Source organism: Lycorma delicatula, chromosome 1 (assembly GCF_047948215.1).
Source record: "Lycorma delicatula isolate Av1 chromosome 1, ASM4794821v1, whole genome shotgun sequence".
Lineage (NCBI taxonomy): Eukaryota > Metazoa > Arthropoda > Insecta > Hemiptera > Fulgoridae > Lycorma > Lycorma delicatula.
The window spans coordinates 383,864,318-383,886,745 of record NC_134455.1 but is presented as its reverse complement, the minus strand read 5'-3'; the positions used below and the strand labels follow the sequence as shown (position 1 = coordinate 383,886,745).

At 33.1% G+C, this 22,428-nt stretch overlaps 1 protein-coding gene across 5 annotated transcripts in view; it reads right to left on the bottom strand.

The window, feature by feature from the left end:
- Vps15 (vacuolar protein sorting 15) overlaps nucleotides 1-22,428 on the bottom strand; it is a 173,388-nt gene that overhangs the window by 61,280 nt on the left and 89,680 nt on the right. For all 5 annotated transcript variants that reach the window (XM_075353770.1, XM_075353774.1, XM_075353769.1 and 2 more), the window contains exons 13-15: nucleotides 18,341-18,540; nucleotides 2,585-2,733; nucleotides 392-544 (exon numbers count right to left, since the gene is read on the bottom strand). In XM_075353770.1, coding sequence (XP_075209885.1) covers nucleotides 392-544; nucleotides 2,585-2,733; nucleotides 18,341-18,540 — 502 coding nt within the window. The remainder of the gene's footprint in view (nucleotides 1-391; nucleotides 545-2,584; nucleotides 2,734-18,340; nucleotides 18,541-22,428) is intronic.

Below are 22,428 nucleotides of genomic sequence, written 5' to 3'. Positions count from 1 at the left end.
TAATTATAAATAAATCTTACTGACCACAATCAGAGACTGAATGGGTTGATTGTCCTTCTCTTCCCTCTCCTTTCTTTATTATTTCTTTCTTCATCCTTGGAGGAGTACCATCATACTTAGGTTCATTGACATCATAGTTCTACCTGTCTTCTTGTTGGTACTGTCTAGTAGTCAGCAAAATTCCTACTCCTTATTGGTGTTCAGTGAGGTGATAACTCTCTCTATTATTCTTATGAAACTATTCAAGAACTTTGCTTCCTACCCAGGAGTTATAGAAATGGCAAAATAGTGGCCGGGATGAAGGTTAAAGTCAGGCCGTCTATCCCTAATAAAATCTAATCTAATCTACAGATAAGATCCCAGTACAAATAGAAGTTAGTATTATTATTACCTGTCTAATCCAAAGGTTAGGATGCACTAAAAGACAAGCAGTTTCTTCAAGCAGTTCATACAATGCTGATTTATGCAGAAGACTTAATTCAGTTAATGCTGACATTGCATTTATTGCTTTTCTCACCACAAATTCTTCTGGATCTGTTAAACCCTGTAAATATATACATTTAACTGATACATTACAACAAATGTTTTGAAAAATAAATAATACTAATTACTACAAAAGCTTCAATTAATACTTTAACTGCTAATGATTAATGCACCATGTATAATCCAATTTGATGTTGAACAAGATAATAAATTGCATCTTTCACAACCTGATAGATTGAAACTCTTGGAACATCTCAAGTAGAAATTGCAACTTAGAAACTGAAGCATGACAAAGTAAGGATATATTCCAGTAGAACCAAAATCATGTTTAATAAACTGGTTCTCATAAATCACTAAACTTAAAAGTCTGGTATGGTTTCATTATATGATATTGGTATTTACTACTGACAAATCAGCATTACAATTGAAGCCACTAAAGTACAAGAAAGAAAAAAATATTCCAATATAAAATGATCATATGGCAGTAGCATCAATAAGATCAACTAACCACAGCATCTTGGCCTGATAAGATATAACACTGTCATATTATAATATGGTAGTATACGAGTGTATATATATAATATTAAATGAAATTTAAACCACCAAGACACAGTAAATATTAATTCCAAAAATCGATTTTCATGGGATCCCACATCTTTAGTTGGTATTTGATTCTATAATTACATTAAAGTAAATTGTTTTTATAATTTGTGAATTTTGAGTTTGTCAAACTGTTGAAAAGAGCTGCACTGCGGCAAGCAAAAAATTGGATACTCCATGACGACAATGCACCCTGTCACCGTTCTCTTCTCATACATGAGTTTCTTGCAAGACACAACATGATCTCACTTCTGCACGTGCTACACTCTCCAGATTTTGCTACTGTAGATTTCACCCTCTTCCTGCAATTGAAATTCCAGCTTAAAGGACGCTGTTTTGACACCACTGTGAAGATCCAGTACAAATTGCAGAAAATCCTTGCACACTTCGAGATGTGGACTTCCAGGACATATTCCAGAAGAGGCAAGAACATTGGAAATTCTGTATTGCTGTGCAAAGAAACTACTTTGAAAGTGACAGTGTGTACATGTAGATAAATAAAGTAGTTTTTTATCAACAAAGATAGTCTCAAAATGTTTTGATACCCTCTTGTTGTTGGAAATCTCACTGCAGTACCAGACAGTAAGCTTTATTTAGGTGGAGCGCAATTAATTAACTATACATCACATACATTGTGATGTAATTTAAAGTAATGTAAAATAAATATACACACTAATGAGAAAAAAATATATTTTTCTCATGTTCTGAATTTTTCTGTACCCTAAATCTTTAAGTATATGTGTTCCCCATTATTCTGAATAAGAGAAATCTTATTTTATTTCCATTAGCTTATTCAATTTGTTGCTTTGTCTATATTTATAACCATACATCTATTCCTTTATCTTTTAACAACTTAAATCTTTATCTTTTAAAACTCATTGCTTGTGTCTCTTTGCCTCCTGAATCCACTTGGATTTTTCTGTTTCAATTTTTTTTTACATCTGTTCAAAGTTTTCAAAAGAATCCTGAGCATATGTGAAATCAAACCACTTTCTTGGTAAGCCTCTTGGGCGTGTTTCTTTCCTTGATAATGAACAATAAGAAAGCAATAGAGATGTTACTGTCAGAAACAATTTATAAATATACCAAAGCTTATATATATTCTGTATATGTGCAAGTCAAAGTTCATAAAAATTAATAACTATTATAATGATCATTATCTTTTTATAAAACACATTCTTAGCTTTATAAATAACGGATTTGTATTGGTGTGAAAGTTTTGAAAAATTATATAGTTATTTTTTTAGATACTTCTTTGCAATAAAAAAACCATACAAATTTTAGTAAGATCAGAGATCCTATTTTATTAAAAGGAGAATTTTTTCTAAAATTAAATTAATAAAAACCAAATAAGCTATCTCTTTTTAAAGAGACATAAATTTCAGATAGTTAAGGCAGCATGTGACATGCAATATATTAAAACCTAGAAACAAACAAATAATAAACAAAAATAGATAAATACACTACAAAAAACTAAAGAATAAATTAAAATTAGAATAACCTGTTGTAACAGAGGTGTCAAGATAGGAGAACTGTGTACACCAATATATGCTGCAACGCCCACAATACAGTCAAAGAATGAACTTCTCAAATTTTTATCTTCTTTATCATTAAGGAATGTTATCATATGTGATAATAATATATCATTAGCTGTAATATATAACAAAGAATAAATACAATTTATACAGTAATAAAATAATATAGCTTATTAAAAAACATAGGAAAATAAATTAGAAAAACAAAAGTAATAAGGAAACATTAAATACAAAATGTTATTATGCGGTAAGACTGAATAAGAGTCTTGCGAAACATTATGCGAGGAGTATATATCTATACGGGTGTGTAACACAGAGTAGGAAAAAAGAGAGGCTGGAGTTATTATTAGAAATGTGGTAATAAAGGGGAGTGGAGAAAATTACATGATCAGAAAGACTGAAAAGCAAAAATGAAGAGGAGAGAATGAAGCTTAATTATAGAAATAAAGAATAGGATAACTTAACTGGCTGAGATATTTTGTGACAGGAGGAGAGCTGATTAAAACAGTGGAAAGTGCAAAGAAAAGGCTAGAAAAGAGTACAAATTATATACAATCTACAAGGAAGAGGGAGCTATAAAAGATAGCTCCCTCTTCAGAGTATGGGGGGGGGATTAAAAGATTAACTAGGAATGAATGACACAGATATGGGGCAACAAACCTGCCCTCAGAACAGATAACCATTTGATGATAGGAAAAGTGTGATAATTTGTGATATTTTTAGAACAGAGAAAGGTTTGAGTTGATCAAACTGAACACACTCTATTGCTTAATCATAGCACAAACAAGAAATTTCAATGCTTATTACCATTTATTCCCTCAAAATAGTTAAATTAAAACTTAAAACAAACATTTTGCTCTTTGTTGTTAGGCTTGGATGAAATCAACAGTGTGTAACAATTAGTATACAACTATTGATCGAGTTGTATGCAAATTGTACTCTCAATCACTTGATTGAGAAAGGATGAGAAAGCCAAGAAATAATAAGAAAGCCAGTTCTTGTGGAAAAGTGCACGCATCTTAAGAAAGATTTAAGTGCATGTGTCTGACAGCAGTATAATACCAAAAATAATAGTCGTTGACAGTTACAAATAGAAAATTGAATCTGTTCAAGATGTTCAGCTGTTTGTAGCTTATGTTTTGAGTCTGTCTGAAGAAAGCCACCACAGAAGCTTACAAAATTTTACATTCTGACCCCCGAAGGGAAAGATACCCTGTGATGATTCCAGCTGTCACACCACCCCTTCCATTTCTAGTCCTGATTGGCTTTACCAGAGGTCATCTTTTCGACCCTCTAAACCTGATTAATACATCACAGTCATCAGTTTAGCCTCTGTCAAGATCCCACTGATGCAAACCCCTTGACAGAGGCATTCAGATCATTACCTGATTGAGTCTTTAAAACACCAAAAATACTATTTTCATACCAACAAAACAAGTGTTGATCACAACAATTTTGTTCTAAATTCAATTTACTCTAAGTTCTCTTGGTTTACTTAAAAATCAAGACCAAATTCACAAATTTACTATGCTTCTAATAAAAACACACTCTATCACTTTCTGCACTAGTCCACTTTCTGAAGCAAGGTCAAGGTGCCTAGGACCCTTCAACACTGCAGCTCCAACACAGAGTTCTCCACACATCCACTCTCATCCTAACAGCGAATATCTCAGCTAACTGGGGCTTAATGACCTATCTTGGCAAAGTAAGCACCCAGGTTGCTTTTCTATCTATACATCTATAACAGCAACAGACCCGCTCAGCCATCTTCTGCAGGGCTAAGAATTTCAGGAAGCCAGCAACTATGTTCCATTCACTTTCAGTTTTCTAAGTAACTTGCAGGTCAAAACAAGAGTTAATCCTTGCAAGCTCTCTAACTACTTTGGTATGTTCAGCTTCGTACCTGAGGCAAACAAATAAGACATAGCTCACATCATGAATGGTCCTACACTATGGACAGAATTAATCTCCATCAAATCTAGCCAACTTATCTTGAAAAGCACCATTTCCAAAAAAAAATTGTGTAATGTGCTGACTGGGGGAAATCCACCTAATAACCTGCATACTTCTCACATCAGGAAAAATACCATGTGTGTAATGGCCATTAGATTCAGTCCACCTGAATTGATTCAGTCCACAGTCCTTACTATAGATGGAGCACTTGCAACTCTTGAGCAACCTTCTGCAATTTACACAAGTAGGAGCTTTTTAGGTCACTCTTCATGCTTATGACCTTGTCCTCACAATGTGCACAGAGTGAAGCATATTGACCGAATTTTGTCCTATGACCAAATCTACAACACTTTAAACATCTCTGAACATCAATGTATTGTCTGACTCTACAAGAAGAGAAATTCACAAACAACCTATCCTTAGTGACATACGAGGTGCTACCCAAAGGTTCGGGGAATTTTACCATAAAAATAAAATAGCTTACCATAACTTATAATTTCCACTGTCTCCTTCAAAGTAATAATCCCCTTGGGCATTAATACAGTGATCCCAGCGTTTTTCCCATGATTCCTGGAAGTCTGCAGGTGTAAGTGTTCGAAGCACATTCTATGCTTCTTCCTGAATCTCCTCAATTGTGTTAAAACGACAGCCTTTCAATTGAAATTTTATTTTCGGAAAGAGAAAAAAGTCGTACAGGGCAAGGTCAGGCGAATAGGGTGGGTGGGGAATTTTTTGGTTGAATTTTTCAATTCACTACAGACAGCTACGCGATTTTGTTTCTGGTCGCTGTTCAACAGTCTCGGTATGAATTTTGCAGCAATGCGTCTCATGTTCAAATTGTCCAACAAGATGCGTTGCACAGACTCATATGACATTTGTACGATTGCACAAACATCATGGATTGTTTGTCTATGATCTGCAACAATAGCCTCTCGCACTTTTGCGATGTTTTCCGATGTTGTGCTTATTGATGGTTTTCCTGAACGCTCATCGTCATCAACTGCCGTTCGTCCATCTTTAAATCATTTGTACCACAAAAACGTTTTACTTTTACTCATTGCATTGTCACCAAATGCTTCCACAAGCATGCGATGGGTTTCTGCACCAGTTTTTTTAAGCGTGAAGCAAAATTTGATGCAGGTTCTTTGCTCTTTAAAATCTGCCATTTAGAACTTTGCCGAAGCAGTAAAACACAACCGCATGAAAGTCAACAATGCAGCCTCTCACAGTCACAGCTGTTAGAACATTGATTCACAAAGAGTACTGTTAGCTACATCTAGTAGCAGCAGGTCGTACCAGCAATGGTCCGCGTGTGAAATTCAAATTCCCCAAACTTTTGGGTAGCACCCCGTATGTGTTGACCGTATGTGAGTAGACCCAACTTCAAATACACTATGATACCTTTGGGTATCTCTTTTACCAGTTTTGAACAAAAACCTCCACTCAGACTTGAATGTCACCTCATCAAAGTTGTTTTGCTTCTGTATGAGATACAAGGACACCTCCTCAGGCAGGTGACAATTTATAACATACACACAATTACTTGAGGCCTCCTTTTATGTCTCTGTTACACCTTGGCCTCCAATGTTTTACTAGCAACAGATTCTGAAATGACTCAACTATCTCTTTCTCATCCGCTACCAGACCTTTCCTAGTATCCTTTATGTTCTTAATTCTCAAATTTGACCTCTTGCATAGAAGGACAATCTGAAATTTCTCTCTAATTTCCTTAATTGTTTTTGTAGAGTCCTCCTTCCTGTTCAGGAAGATGACCACTGGCTCCTTGTGGGTTAACCTGGCCTTGTGCTTGCCTTTAAGCACCTCAGCATAGCGTTTCTGCCCTAACAGGTACAAGCACTGGTATCAGTACAGAAACTACCTCTAACTTCACTAGGCTTAAGGCAAGCGCCTCAAATCTGTTTACCAAAGCAGAGAACATTGTCTTAAATTCATTAAATCTTGGGATCTCATCTGTGAATTACTGCAAAAGTGCTTCAAGGGCCTTCAAGAAACCAAGCAGCTGATCAAATTATTCCTCAAATTGTGCTACTAAAGAGACAAAACTACCAGCCTTAATGAAATCACTAATCAGACTACTTTTTGGTACCCAAGTGGTCGTACCTGCAAGGTGGTCACCCTGCTTAAAGATAAGCAGGGTGGGCGAAGTAGCTTGGCTTTTGACATTGGTGGAAAAGAGAGCAACATCCTCCACTCCCCTTGAAACATATGACCTCTTCATTTCTAATCTGCCTGGGTTTTCCCTTAGACTCTCCAGAATCTACAATTGACATCTTCGCCAATACTTCCCTAAGTAAATAAGATAAGCTAAGCTAATCTATCTACTTACTTGCTGATATCTACTACTTGGTTGGGCAAGCCCTTAAATGTGACAACTGCTCATAGTGAGATACAGGCAGTCAGAGGTCTGATTGTCCTCCTGTCAATCTTTGCACCTATTAGCCGCTGCTGGATCATTAACATATAAAATGTTACAACAGACATGGTGAAGAATTTCTTCCACAATCAATTGCATTTCAGTTTAAACAGTTTCAGAAGGAGGGAGTGTTTCAATCACAATGCAAAGTAGTCCAGGAAGTCCAGGTACTACAGCTGTCATAATGAAAGAAAGCCTGATTATCGCAGGTTGTTCAGAGAAATGGTTACATAACAATAGATGGACTAGGAAACATGTTATACATATCTCATGATAGTACCTTCACCATTCTGCTTGATAATTGAACAAGAAATGTGCCTGGTAAATAGTTACTGAGGCTGATAATTTCTGAAAAGAAGCTTACTTATGAAGTGGAGGTGATGAAGAGCTTCAACATGTGGTAACCAGCTAATTTTATCATTACTGATAAAGGAATTGGCTTCACTATTACGATCGCTAAAGCAAAAAGGCAAATACAAACTGGAGAGCAACTCCAATGTTGTTAAAGAAACCCAAAGTTAACCTGTTGCAGGATAAATGAGATTTTCTTCTTCTACTATTATGGAATAGTTTACCAATATGAAGTGCCCTGCATAAAACAGTTATTGGAGAGTACTATGAGAAATTTTTGAACACTGTCTGAATACATGACAAAAACACCCTGATTTGCTTTCTTCTACCTACAGGAAGCGTATCAATGGATTCTCAATATCTATTCTGAAGAAGGTGGAGGTAGTCCTGAAGACAATATCAAAAAATGTATTCCAGCATGTTTTCCAGGACTGGTGGACACAATGGGTTAAGTGCTCAGAGGTCAATGCAATCTACTTAAAAAAAAAACAAACAGAAAACTATATGTCACTGATCTCTGTATAATGTGAATGCTGAGTAATTATTTTTACTACCTCTTGCAAAAATATGACAACATCCTATAACAGTTTTAACTTGTTCACTTTCATTTAACTTTTCTTAACATTCATTTCATTAATAGTATTATGATATTCATTGACTGGCGTGACAAAATGTGAACACTTTTTAAAAGTTATTATCGACTAACTTTCAAATTATGTAAAACAGTGCTTACTGAAAGATTTTTTTCTGAAGTTAATTAAATAGTTTCTTTAGAAGTGCCAATTTCTATGATCGAAAGGTAGTGTCTCAGCCTTTCATCCTAAAGATCCTGGGTTCAAATCTTGATCAGCCATGGCATTTTTCATGTATTATAAAATTTCCATTTTGTATTCCCATACAAAAGCTTTGAAATTATATGGTGAATTAATTTTAAAAAAAAAGGTGAAGTTACTCGTGATACTGGTTTTAGTAAATGTTAGTGTGGTTATAAAAACCCTTTCATATGTGATCAAATAGCTTATGTGATCAGTTAATCTGCACTACATTTATTATGTCATTTTCATCATGTCTAGCGCAAGCGTAAATTTTAAATAATTCAACTGAAGCTTAGCTCTTGATTTTTATATGCTATAAGGAAAATTTGCAATGTTTAGGTTAATATTTTTTTAGGAAGTTCTGTTTCTACAGATGATTTCAAAGCTTTGAAATACTGTCTAATCAGTGTGTTTTTGATAGTTCTTTTTCTGTTTTTGGTAGTGTTGTGATAGTGAAGGTAAACTTCTTTTCTAAAAAAATGTTGGGGAAATTTTATATATGGGTGCTTCTTTCCTTATAGAAAAAGGATAAGCATGCACATGCTCATACACACATGTATATTTTTATAATAAAAAGTACAGACCAGTGAGGGGTTTTCATCACCCATCTGGTGCATCCCCATTTGGCGATAGGGGAATGCCCAGCAAATATGCAGGGTAGGTGGGAAATAAAATACCACCAGGAACCAAAACAACGCCTCAAATTCACTTTACATCTGATTCGCAGCAAGCAGCAAAGTGTTAGCGTCTGTTCACCAGAGGTGCAGCTGGAAATTTCTCCTCAGAGATAACAATCTCAAGATGCATCTTTAGGGGACTTGTTCCTCTAACCAAACAAAAAATCAATACGGATGTGCACTTTGTTAGAGATTTTACTCCAGGCAGTAGTCAATTTGCTATTTCCAAGGAAATGAAAAGCAGGCATTTGGATTCTGGGGGCCAACAACAATGTGCCAAGCATGAATCAGAGCATTTGGAAGCCTGCATTTAACAACTGTATAAAATTAATCACAAAAACATAAACTACCTAGCCACTTTTAATGAAAACTCACTCTTAAAAGCAGGAAATAAATATAAAACTTAAACAGATTTCCTAAGAAAGAAAAGTATTATGATAACTGCACTTCAAGAAATAAGATATATGGATGAACACCTTTTTGATTCTGAAGGATTTAGGATCCTTAAAAGAAAACCAGGAAAGAGAATAATGAAGAATGTATCACAATTTGGAACAGGATTCATTTTAAATAAAAGCATATTAAAATCAACAATAGAATTTAAATCCATTAATGACAGACTTTCTATACTAACCTTTAAATCAATTAAGAAAATTTATACTATTGTAAATAAAAAAGTATCAATGAACAAGAACAGAACGCAAAATGAACAAATAGAAAAGTTTTGGCAAATACTCAGAAATACTTTAGACCAAGTTCCATCTAAAAATACCATTATACAGGGTTATCATAAAAGAATGGTGCGGTTTCAGTAATTCATAGGAAGATTGTAGGGAAATTTCTAGATGTTATATTGGTATCCCTGAAAACCTCCAACCCAAAAGTTTGTTTATTAGAAGTTGTAACCACAACGTCAGTTCTTGTATTGTTGTTGCGGTGAGTTTAGTGAGTTACTATGTTCTCGGATAAAGACAAAGCAAAGTGTTTTTTATTGATGGCTGAATTAAAATCCGTAATTTTAATTACGTGCGTTTCGACGTGAATTCGGAAGAGATCCGCTACACAAAAATAACATAACACGTTGGTTCAAACAATTCGAAGAAACTGGATCGGTTAAGAAACAGAAACAACCAGCAGACCAAGTGTACCAGACGAAATGGTTGAACTAATTAGACAATCGGCAATTAGAAGTCCTGGGAGGTCCATCCCCCGTCGAAGCGTCAAATTTATTTATTCCAAAATCAACAGTTCAGAAAGTTTTACGTAAAAAACTGAAATTACACGCTTATAAAATCCAGATATTGCAGAAATTGAAACCCGATGATGGTGTAAAATGTTACAATTTCGCTGTTGAAATGTTGGACAGAATAAGTGAAAATGAATCATTTTTTGACGATATAATTTTTACGGACGAAGCTACATTCCACGTGAATGGATGTGTTAACAGACACAATTCATGAATATGGGGCTCTGAAAACCCACACGCAATTATTGAGAAACAACGCGATTTGCCTAAAATTAATGTTTGGTGTGGTGTGATGAAAAATCGTGTAATAGGGCCTTTCTTCTTTGCTGAAAAAACAATTAATGGAGTTGTGTATCTTGACATGTTAACCGATTATTGCTTTCCTCAGCTGGATGAACTCGAAAACATTCATCAACTTCATTTCCAACAAGATGGTGCTCCCCCGCACTTCAATGCATTGGTCACGGACGCTTTGAACGAAAAATTTGGAGATCGGTAGATAGGTCGGCAAGGACCCATACTTTGGCCCCCAAGGAGTCCAGACCTGACACCTTGTGACTTTTTCTTGTGGAGGTACATCAAAAGCGTTGTTTATAGACAAAAAATTTGCGACCTAAACCACTTAAAAAACAGGATTAATGAAGCAATAACAACTGATTAATGAAGAAATGTTAACTAATGTTTGGAGAGAAGTTGAGTATCGTTTGGACATTTGTCGAGCGACTAAGGGCGCACATATTGAAATTTATTAATTATGTAAAAAATGTTTGAGACAACAAATTTGAAAAATAAAAAACATAAACTGTAAGTAATTCTGTTTTAATTTAAACCATGTTCAAAACTGCACCAATCTTTTATGATAATCCTGTACTACTTGAGGACTTTAATGCACAAATCGGTAAAGAATGTCAACATAGGTAATAGTAGGCAGGTCCCCTGCACATAAAAGAATTAATATGAATGGGGAATGACTGCTAGGCCTGTATAAAGAACATGGCATAGAACTAAAATTTACGTTCTTTAAAACATTCCCCAATTCCCCAGGATACAAACTACATGGGTATTACTAAACCTAGTCTGTGATGAAAAACAACTTGATCATGTGGCTACAAACACTCTGCAATGGAGATACTCAATCTCAAAGTTGCTAAAAGTGCCAGTTTAGACTAACATCATTTAGTCATTTCAATAATTAAGTTCAAAATTATACCAATAAGTAGGAAAATAATTCAATACCACCCTAAAAAGTTTGTCACACAAAAATTAACTAAGGAAAATAGTTTTAGATCCCTTTTGGAAAAAGAATGTCCAAAAATTGGGAAGAATTCCAAAAACACATAATAAAGACAACAGAAGACACCATTCTCCTTAAAAAAAAAAAACATAAACATGCATGGTAGAATGTAATGAACTAGTTCTCACAAGACAAAAAGCCTGGTACATCTGAAGTGCAAATAAAAATAAGAACAGGAAAGACTTTATAGAAAGTAACATCTAAGGGTCTTAACATGCAAGAGTCAGACTAGATCTAAAAAATCAACTAACTTCAATAGAATTGGAGTTTAAGAAAAACAATACAAAGAACAATACAAGGAACTTTTAAAAAACATTCAAAACTAACTTAATACAATACACACTGCCAAGTTTTACATTTTAGAGATCCAGAAACACTCAAAATGGCATATACTAAGACAGAAAATGCTTGCAAAATACTTCAAAAACTGAACAACTGCAACCCCACACAAGAAAACTTTAATTTTGAAAACACCATTCTAAGCCAAGCAGATTAAAAGCTACCAACTTCTGATAAAATTCAAGAAATCATAAACAAAATTAAAACTAACAAAGCATCTAGAGAAGACAATGTAACTGCGGAGCAATAGAAATATTCTAGTGAGAATGTGATAAAGGGTCTGACAGGAATAAGAAATCTGGGAAACAAATACTCTATCATCAAGGTGGACAAATGCCATCACTGATATGTCTTGGTGGAAACGTTCACTGTGTTCGTCACTTACGTCTACAAGGTTGCCCGGCAAAAAATCCAGATTTGAGTGGAGGAAATGTATTTTCGTAAGAAGTTGATTAACAATATCGTGGTAATTGTTGGATTTTGTTTGCCAAGAAACATTTTGCAAACGTCTTTAAATGAAGCCCAAGCTGCACTTTCAACATTATTTAACAGTGAGTTAAATAGATCATGTTTGACCAACTCTCTTACTTGAGGACCAACAAATATTCCATCTAGTTTTTCCTTCACTTACATTTTGAAATTTCTGCCTGATGCACAAAAGTCCGGGACTATCCTTCTTCATTGCTTTTACAAAATTTTTCATTAGTCCTAGCTTGATATGGATATGACAAAATATAAAATTTTTTTTTGGGTTGAACTAAGGGCTCATGAGGAATATTTTTTCTATTTGGAGTTAAGTTGTCTCTGTTTTTTCTACTCTTTGGTAACATAATGTATATCCCTAGCTCGGCTGTCCCATTCGCAAAGAAAACACATGTACTTAGTATAGCCTAACTGCATGCCTAAAAAAAATAACTATAACTTTCAAATCACAACATACGTTCCAGCTATGTTTTTTATAATTTATTTTTTCAAGCATGTCTTTCATCACATTGTATGTCTCTTTCAAATTAATACCATAAGCAATTGGTATCAAAGGATATTCATTACCGTTGTGTAGTAGAACCACTTTTACGATACTTGGACGAATCTATGAAAAGGCGCCAGTCCTCAGGTTTATGAACTTGTCCTAAGTGCAACATACGCTCATCAATATTTGCGCAGTAAACCAAATTATTTTCATCAATAAGGTGCTGTGAAAGTTCTTTTTGTTGGCTTCAAAAGCCCAGAATTTTTTAAGTAAATTCCAACCTTGTAGTCTTGATCTTAACAGTTCAGTTTGATTTTTTTGATAAATTTAAATCCCTTACATTTAAATCTTATATCACAAGGTAATTCACCTTGTGGTATAAGATATGGCTTATTGGAAGATAATTCAAAATCAAAATCAGTACTGCCTGATTCTTTATCACTGTTTTTGAAACATTCACAGGTGGCTCAGGAAGTGGAATAATTTCACTGTAAGGTACAGGCCTGATTGCAGATTGCAATGATAGAAATTTTTAGATTTTTTAGAAATTCCAGACACACGTGTTAAACAAAAGTAAAAATCGATGTTAGATGATCCTTTGGTTCATGCCAAACCATAGGTACACAAAATGGCAAAGCCTTCAGTGTACTTTTCAGCCATCCTCATAAATATACAGAACATATATAGTGCATACTATATGAGCAGGCCACATCTTATCCTGATCACCAACTTTACACTGAAAGTACAAATGGTATGCTTTTTTAATTAAAGGTATAATGTTTTTTCTATTTGATTTTACAGTAAACTCACCACATACATAACAAAAGGCATCCACATCATTTACACAATTTCGAGGCATTATGACACTGCACTGTTAACAAACTTAAGAAAGCAATAAGACTGAACAAGAGTAATTCATTCCTAAACCCAGTGCTTAATTCAAAATACACAGCTATGTTCTCAGCTACATGTTTTGACTTGCACAGACATGATTAATCTTATCCATGAAGGCTCACTCTTTAGTATTACATATGATATCATAATATGTGACTATGATATGATTTAATTTTTTGTCTAGTATTGTTTATTTATAGCTTACAAATTATGTTAACAAAGCTAAACAATAAAAAAATGAGCTAACAAAATACAATATAGGAGCTTAAAATGGTAACTATATGTTGAAAAATGCTTTAATTAAAATTTAAAACTTTTTCAAAAATGGTGGGTTATAGAAAGATTCTGAGTTCACATTCGTTTTCAGCATAAAAAAACAGATTAAAATCATATTGCATGTTAGGAAATAAAAATTATGTTTATCAGTAATTAAAGCTTAAGAAACACAACATCTAAGGCAAAATTTATGGGGAACTCTAAGAAAATTTTGAAATAACATCAGGTGTAAGATAGGAAGATGGTTTATCACCCCTCTTTTACTATTGGGCATTAGAAAAGGAAGTTAGAGAACGATGAAAAGTCATATATACACTTTTTAGACAGGAAATTCAGAAATCAGGTTTTCAAGAAAGGAAAAGATCAACCAGTGGAAGAATATGGACACAAGAAGAGAAGGAATGACATTCTCGAAGGGTGAAAGAAGTATGGGCAAAAAGGAAGCAAAACCAAAGTTAATTTATTGTACCCTCTAAAAGGGTTATTTGAAAAAAAAAGCCATAAATATTATGGGCATACAACTTGGAAGGAACTCAAAAAAGGTCAGAGTGGATTACCTAGCTTTTGCAGATATGGCATTAATAACAGATCCATTTGAAAATGCCCAAGAAAAAAATCACAAAATTGCAAAAAAAGCATACAGCAATTTACCTAAAACTGAGACATTATCGAACAGTGGTTAGACCCAAAATAATTTGCGCAGCAGAAACACTTAAACTAATTGGAATTGGAGATTTTGAAAAATTACAAAAGAACGAAAGGAGAATTCTCAGGAAAGTACTAGAACTTAAAAGTAACAGTGAATTCAAATTATGACCAAATGAAGAACTATAATCGAAAGTTGAAAAGCTGACAGATGTTATGAGGAAAAGACAATTACAATTCTTTAAACATATATATATATTTTTTCTTAGGTTGGGTGATAAGAGATTAACTAAACAGATCTTTGACTTGCTAAGAAGTTACAAATCCTAGCCCCCCAATAGTTTCCAGAAACAGAAAAAGACATGATGAACATTAGAATCAACACAGACATAGTAAATGACAAGATACATTTTAGACAGGTAATTCAGAAAGCAAGTTTAGGAAAGGAAGAGGACACTACAAGGAAAGTCACTTTCAATGGATAAAAGAAGTATGGTCACAAAGGAAGCATAACCAAAGTTGATTTATTTTACCCTCTAAAATGGTTATTCAAAAAAAAAAAGTACAGGTAAAAGTAAACTACATCAATTCTTACTACTGAACTGAATGAAGGCTAAACAATGTTCTGAGATAAAGTTCACATTAAAGAACAACTGATAAATTCAGGAACCATTTGTGTAGAATGTTTTCTAAATAATTAAGTCATGGCTCCTTTGTTCTTCTGACAACAAATTATTTATTATTTACTGTCTTTTTCAATGGTTTTCTATGTTTGAAATCCTCTATAGGTCAACAAATTTAGTAATTGAAATTTGATGACACTTCCCATTATCCAATCAAGCTGAAATTTTACACACAACTTTGGTTCTGATGACAATACAATAGAATATTTAATATCCTTCTAAATCCAATATGGCGTACATTGTGAAAATATATTTATTTGTTTACATAGGGATAACAAATCATATGTTTTGGTACCTAAGGGTTTGTTATAGCAGCGAAATGATTTTGTTAAGATAACAAAATGAATTTGTTACTATAACCTATAGTTACTGATTTGTTACTGTAAGTTATCTGATTTTGTTATGATGACAAACCGATTTGTTATAATAAGTAAATGAATTCTGTTACTATAACAAAATCATTTGTCATCCTTTTTTTTTGTTATTTTAACAAAATCATTTTTTGTAAATAAGTTCAATGAATTTTGAAAGTTTGCTACAAAAAAAGGAAGAATGCGACTAAGGCTGCCAAAAAAAATTGTGATGTTTATAGATATGAAATGGTGTCACAACTGGTTCATGTGTTTTCAATTTGAAAATTTTAACATCAATGATGATGCACCTTGCTCTGGTCAGCTAATGATTCAAAATGTTGATATAATCATGCAAAAAATTGAGAAAAACCAGCACAGTAGCAGTTGTAATATTCGTAAGGAACTAAACATTGACCAAAAAAGTTTTAAACGTATACGTTGCTGTAGTTGGGTTTACTCACTTGATGATTTAAGGATTGAAGAATTTGATAACATGAAGCTTACTGGAAAAAACCACGCAATAATGCAGTTGAGTTAGATAGAATGAGAAAAAATTATAAACCAATGTGAATGAATTGATGAGATTTGAATGAACAGTGCAGCCAGGGGACTAAAGAGTAAATAATAAATAATTTAAATAAAAATTGAAAACAAAGATATTCTTTTAAAACAAAATTGCTCTAAGAAGTAGAAAATAATTTTTCATTGATTATAAGATAATCAAAATAATTTTCAACATTTGTAAAAAGAAAACCATTATGTGCTCATAAAATATTACTGACGAATTCAAATAGGTGTTTGTGAACATCCACAAAGATAAAGATAAAAATGTGAACATAAATTAAAATGATTAGACAAGATAATATTTTATGAGTGTACAATGGTTTTCTTTTTACAAATGTTGAGAATTATTTTGATTATTTTGCACATATAATCACTGAAAAATTACTTTCTACTTTTTAGAGCAATTTCGTTTTAAAAGAAAACCATTGTTTAAAAAAATTTTTTAAACTTATTTATTATCAGTATATTTTATATAAAATTGCATAAACTCAAGTCGCCTGTCAGGGTTTTTATACCTGTAAGTCAATAAAATTGCGTATTACTTTATTACATGAGTGTAATAAAGTGCCTACTGCAGTTTTTATAAGAATGTCTCCCTCAAACAAAAAAAAATTGTAACTCATAACAGCACTCAAGCAATAAATTAATATGCAATTTTCAATTTAATATTACAGTAAAGTAACAAACATTACACTATGTACATATTTCATTTTAATATTTTTAATTCTTAATATGCAGTTTAATTATAAATAATTCAATCCATTGAGAATGCAGGATCCCGTGAAAGCACTTTAATTATAAAATTAAGGTAAGATACTCTTTCTCAATATTCTGTACTAGGTGGTTTATATTATAGAATTTAATATATATATATATATATATATATATATATATATACACGAGGTGCTACCCAAAAGTTCAGGAAAGTTGAATTTTGCACACGAACCATTGCTGGTACGACCTGCTGCCGCTAGATGTGGCTAACAGTACTCTTTGTGAATCAGTGTACCAACAGCTGTGACGGTGAGAGGCTGCATTGTTGACTTTCATGCGGTTGTGTTTTACTGCTTCGGCGAAGCTCTAAATGGCAGATTTTAAAGAGCAAAGAACCTGCATCAAATTTTGTTTCATGCTTAAAAAAACTGGTGCAGAAACCCATCGCATGCTTGTGGAAGCATTTGGTGACAATGCTATGAGTAAAAGTAAAACTTTTTTGTGGTACAAACGATTCAAAAGTGGACGAACGACAGTCGATGATGATGGGCGTTCTGGAAGACCAGCAAGCGCAACACCGGAAAACATCGTGAAAATGCGAGAGGTGTGATGTTTGTGCAATTGTACAAACATCATATGGGTCAGTGCAATGCATCTTGTTGGACAATTTGAACATGAGACACATTGCTGCAAAATTAGTACCGAGACTGTTGAACAGCGACCAGAAACAAAATCATGTAGCTGTGTGTAGTGAATTGAAAAATTCAGCAAGAGATGACCGTAACTTCATCTCCAACATCATAACCGGTGATGAGACTTGGGTGTACGGGTATGACCCTGAAACTAAGCAGCAGTCATCACAGTGGAAATCGCCAAGTTCACCACGGCCAAAAAAAGCACGCCAAGTTCGCAGCAACGTGAAGTCCATGATGATTGTTTTTTTTTGACATCAAAGGCATTATCCATAAGGAATTTGTTTCTCTTGGTCAAACTGTCAATGGGATGTTCTATTGTGAAGTTTTGGAGCGATTACGTGAAAGCATTAGGCGCAAACGTTCAGATCTGCGGGGTAACAACAGCTGGGTTCTGCACCATGACAACACGCCCGCGCACACATTGCTAGCCGTTCGGAATTTCTTGGCTTCCAAAAAGAAGGTAGTGATTCCCCACCCACCCTATTCGCCTCACCTTGCCACGTATGACTTTTATTCTCTTTCTGAAAATAAAGTTTCATATTAAAGGCTATTGTTTTAACACAATTGAGGAGATTCAGGAAGAAAAGCAGAACGTGCTTCGAACACTTACACCTGCAGACTTCCAGGGATGCATGGAATCATGGGAAAAATGCTGGGATCACTGTATCAATGCCCAAGGGGATTACTTTGAAGGAGACAGTGGAAATTATAAGTTATGGTAAGCTATTTTATTTTTATGGTAAAATTCCCTGAACTTTTGGGTAGCACCTCGTATATATTATTTACTTATTAAGTAAATTTACAAATTTAAGTACAAACCTTTTTGTTTCCCAAAAAACACACAAAGTTTTGTGATTCCATTTTCAATTAAAGTTTGTTTAACAACATTCTGTGGGTCAGTAAGAAGTGTAGAAACAGCCTGTTGTATCATCTCATGTAATGTAGCCAACTCACTTTCATAGCTATGTCGAGGTGTTTCATTTGATTTTAATGTTGCTACTTGACTATGTTCTAAAAATCTGAAACAAAAAAATTATCAGAAAATAACTACTAATACAAAAGCAATTCTATTTAAAGTAATTAAAAGAAATAATAATGTACAAAAATCAATTAAAAATATTGACATGTACTTTGTGCATTATAAATACAAGATTTTTATCTTATACACTTAGATAAGTATGTAACAGAAAATTAAGGATCAAGATACCTCGAGTGGATGCACATACACAAAAAGGAAGAAAATGTATTTCTGCAAATTTTCAAATCTAAACAATTTCCATAGAAGCAAAATTATTAGTTCACAAATTTTAACTATTAATTTTAGTGGCAGAGAGAATTACATAAAATGATTGTTTGTATTAAACCAAACAAAACATAAACCATAAGTTTTTTTTTACTGGTCACAATATTTCAAAATGGACAGGTAATCTACACAGTGAACAAGTGAACAGCCTGTAATTTATTACTGGCAATAATTTATAATTACATATTTAGGATGCAGTGTAAAATCTGTGTCTATCCATTACTTTTATCACTGTCATGTGTATTATGATGTACTGTTCACATGTGTTAAAATGTAGCCCTTTTCTGTATTATATAAAACATATTTCTTTCAACAGAATCCCAGAATAAAATATTTACTGATACTGAGTTAAGTAATTTTATCTATTCTAAAATAATATTCCAAAACCTGTAATAATATCATTATTGTAAATAATTTTTTTTTTTTCAAGTAGAATGTGTAATATTATAAACATAATAACACAGTAAAACTAGAAATATTTTCTCTTTCTGTTATAATCGTTTTAGATTACAGATTACATTTATTATTTAAAATTGTGCAAATTTAGTTTCTTCCAAACAATACGGAAGCCTTGGTCACATTTGTACAACAAATGTCTACTTCCAATGGAATGGTTTCTGATAATGGATGCAGTATGACTTTACACTTTGGTGACTGAATAAAGTCACGTAAGGAAAAAAAATCATCTTGAGTAAACATAACTTGGATGGAAATGATAGGTTTCAGAAATCTTGTCTTTCTTTATTTTACCACCATTACTGAATTTCTGTACAGATGTTTGGAAAAGCTGTCATTGGTTACATGTTATGAAAAACAATTAGAGAATGAACCACAACATTTCTGTCAACTCAAACAATTACTTGCAAGAAGTTTTCATTTCATTTAGTGAAAACTGTTAAATAACATACTCTGACAGCAGGAGTTGTATGTATAACAAAGCTTGAAAGGGAAAGTTTTGAAAAATTTAAAGTTAACCATTAGTAAAATTTCATCAAGCCACAAACCTATGAACACTCAAAATATAAAGAGATTTGAGGATTGATAAAACAAAGAAATAAAACTTTTATCGAACTTCTTCAATTTCATCAAGGTACAAACCTGTGAACACTCAAAATACAGAGATGTTGTGAGGATTGGCAAGATGAAGATATAAAAATAATCCTGGATCAGCTATGTAACACTTAGAATTAAATCTAATAGAGTTCATGTGATGTTAACATTTAAGCAATTTCAGCACCAATTCATGATTTTTGGCCTTCATAAATTACCATGTAATATCATCATTGTTTGTACTACTTATTTCATAATTTCATTTAATAATTTGGTAGAAAATTACTTTAAATTCGAATTCCATTAGCAGAAAAGTAATGAACAGCTTAGTCATAATTAATATTCATTTATTTTTTATCTGTTTCTATGAAGCAGTTGAAATACTGAATACATATAATTAAATCAGGTTAACTGGCAACATGTTCTACAAGGCCTAACATAAGATAGCTTTAAACAATGAACAAATTCAACTAAACCAGCAGGAAATATGCGATTTGAATAATCATGTTGTATGATTAAATGTTGAATAATATTAAGTGACATATTCATGGTTCCTACATGCAGAAAAAGTCAGGTAATATAAAAGTCAGAGTTAGTTAGAAAAAATTGCAAAAAATTTCAGAGAATTACATTTTTGTTACCGAATTAAGTTTAATAAGTATTATTATTTCGTTAATAAATTATTTTTTAAGTAATGTCAAAATATATTTGATATACCTTTCCTGGCTTCTAGAATTGACTACCCCATTGCCCAGCACATTGCAATTACGTGCATCAAGAGCCACTAACATATCCTGTTCTTACATTCCCTAATTAATTTTTTATATCAAAGGAGGAGTATTCAAAGTTAATTTTTCAATGGTGAAATTTTAACAAAAAGTTGCCGCTGAAAAATTTATAGGTGTTAACTGGTTAGATATAAACTTACACCCACAATTCAGTTGGTTGAGAAGAGGTAGAAATGTGTATCATGCTTATCGTGATGTGTGTAAAAACCACTTTGGACTGGGCAATATGGGCTGAAAGGCAGAGTGAATTTTCATAGTAAAGGAAAGCAACATAATGAAATAATTAAGATATGGAATTCTCAGCCTGCACTGAAACATTTTTATCTCCCAGTGATACTTTAACACAGCAGACTAAAACTTTGATCAACAGTAGTGAGAATGGTGGTTGTGATACATCTGTGTGTTCTTTGTCTGGATCTTCTGGTCACAGTAATAGCATTTCAGCAGCAAATGATGCATTTGAATCCCTGACTTCATTTATGCAAAATGGGTGGAGATTATGTGGGTTCTTAATGTTGTACAAAATAAGTTATCCTTAAGTTCATGTGAATATACTGGTCCAACTTTTAAAATTACGTTTCCTGATAGTTGTATAGCATCAAAATTACAGCTTGGAGCTACTTAATATTCTCATGTCATCAGTCATGGCTTGGCACCATACCTTTGATGGCATTCTGCAAAATCAGTTGCCTTCTTGTGTTAATTATGTGGTATGCTTTGTTTTTTAAGAAACATTAAATAGTTCAAACAAGGTATTATAGCGGTATATTTTTGGGTAAGTTAACTGCTCAACATCTTCTCAATGGTTTCATAGAAGATATCTATCTTCTACATAAAAAAAAAAGTATTATAAATATCTATGGATGAACCAAATGTGAATTTAAGCTTTTTAAAAATCCTCTATAAGCTGATAGAGGAATGCCCTGAAGGAAAGTGTTTGGTGAATATTGGTGTTTGTGGTTTACATGTTGTAAATGGAACCCTGAAAACAGGAACTGAATCTGTAAAATGGAATATTCATTCCTTTTTAAAAGATCTTTACTTAATGATAGCCCAGCACGGTGTGCTGAATTTACCTCAATCACAGGAAATAATAAATTTCTTTTAAAATACTGCATGACTAGATGGTTAGATAATGTAAAATGCTTAAAACCAGCACTGCTAATTTTGGATGATGTAAAGAAATTTATTGGCAAGTCAAAGAAACTTCACTCTAAGCCATACACCATTGTAAAGATAAATTCCAAAAATGTAAATTGGCATTTTACAAAATGATTTCATCTGACTGTGACTCCTTTTCAGGCAGCCCAGATACTCTTGCTCCTTATTTATTTTCACATCTTAATGATCTAAAAACACTTCTTAGCCATGTAATTAAATAAAGTAATGTAGGTGTTGTATACACGCTTCAAAACTTACTTCAATTGATCTTACTGACTTAGAAAATATATGTGAATTAAAAACTGATTTTGGATTTCAAACTACTAAAGATCTGAAAGAAATAAAAACATCAGAAATGATGAAAAGAGGTTTCATAAAGAGGGCCAAACTTTATTAATTAGACTCATCTCAAAGTCAGTTGAAGGAAGTCCTTTAAAATATAAAGTTGTGAGGGTATATCATCATTAGATCAGCAGTGATCCTTCATGAGCCTGAACTTGGTTGTGACAAAATGAAGTCTTTGTTGGTAGCATTATATGAAGCTAATAAATTTACTGAAATTATATCTGAAAAAGCTAAGAAAAATATTCTTTGCTTTGCATGGA